Source organism: Penaeus monodon, chromosome 27 (assembly GCF_015228065.2).
Source record: "Penaeus monodon isolate SGIC_2016 chromosome 27, NSTDA_Pmon_1, whole genome shotgun sequence".
In the NCBI taxonomy this organism is placed as follows: Eukaryota; Metazoa; Arthropoda; class Malacostraca; order Decapoda; family Penaeidae; genus Penaeus; species Penaeus monodon.
Window position 1 is genome coordinate 2,832,505 of NC_051412.1, and position 923 is coordinate 2,833,427.

At 32.5% G+C, this 923-nt stretch overlaps 1 protein-coding gene across 1 annotated transcript in view; it reads right to left on the reverse strand.

The window, feature by feature from the left end:
• Positions 1–230: 230 nt before the first annotated feature.
• LOC119590333 (bile salt-activated lipase-like) overlaps positions 231–923 on the reverse strand; it is a 33,006-nt gene continuing 32,313 nt past the window's right edge. The window contains exon 11 of the mRNA XM_037939006.1: positions 231–315. Coding sequence (XP_037794934.1) covers positions 231–315 — 85 coding nt within the window. The remainder of the gene's footprint in view (positions 316–923) is intronic.

A 923-nucleotide genomic window follows, 5' to 3' on the forward strand; every position in this document is an offset into this window, starting at 1 on the left:
AATCGTTTACTTGTTTCGACCTGTTCCATTTATTATCATTGTTTTTGTTTCTTATAAATTCATTCATTTCATTTCCGCTCCCACGCGAGAGGATAAATTCGGATCTGATTAACTTTTTTCTTCAGTGAAGATCCAGAATTCTCATCCGAGGATTAATCTGGCGACTAAGCTATGCCAGTTTAATTAATTGCTTCCCTGACCTTTTTTTCTTTCTTTTTTAATTGCCAGGGCTAAAAATAGAGGTTCTGGTCATGATTTTTGTTTACTTGATTATGATATATCATGACTTCACCGAACTTGAATTTTGAAGTAGGCCTAAAAAATTAATGGCACCAAGGGAAACAAGCCTAAATTCGCATAGTCAAAGTGCAATGTATTAAACTTCACGTCAATTATTCCATTAATCATTTGATGAAGGTAATGAGCTAAGAAATATATATATATATATTTTTTTTTTCTTGAATTCTTTCTTTTTCATTTAAGAGGTACTGGAGACTCAACACGGGCGTAATATTTATTAAACCGAATGCGTCTACGAGCTTACAGAAAATAACCTCAAGCATTTGCATACTAATGTTAACGGGGTTATACTCATCAACCACAAAATCATTACAAATAAACGAAAATCAACATTCTGATGTATTTAACAATGCGCTTTTGTGACCCTAATCTTTTCTCTATTATTTTTTTTCATCTCTTTCGAATTAATACTCTCTCTCTACACGGTTGAAAATATAATTACGCTCTGTTCTGAAAAGAGATAATAACCAAAGGATGTCGTAAAAAAGGGATTTAGAGTGTGAATTAATACAGCCATTAACGCAAACCATGAATGAGAAACCCTGGTTATCTTTTATCGCCATCATCATCATTAAAACTGCATACATTTACGAAAATTGAATACATTAATGATGACCAAGGTG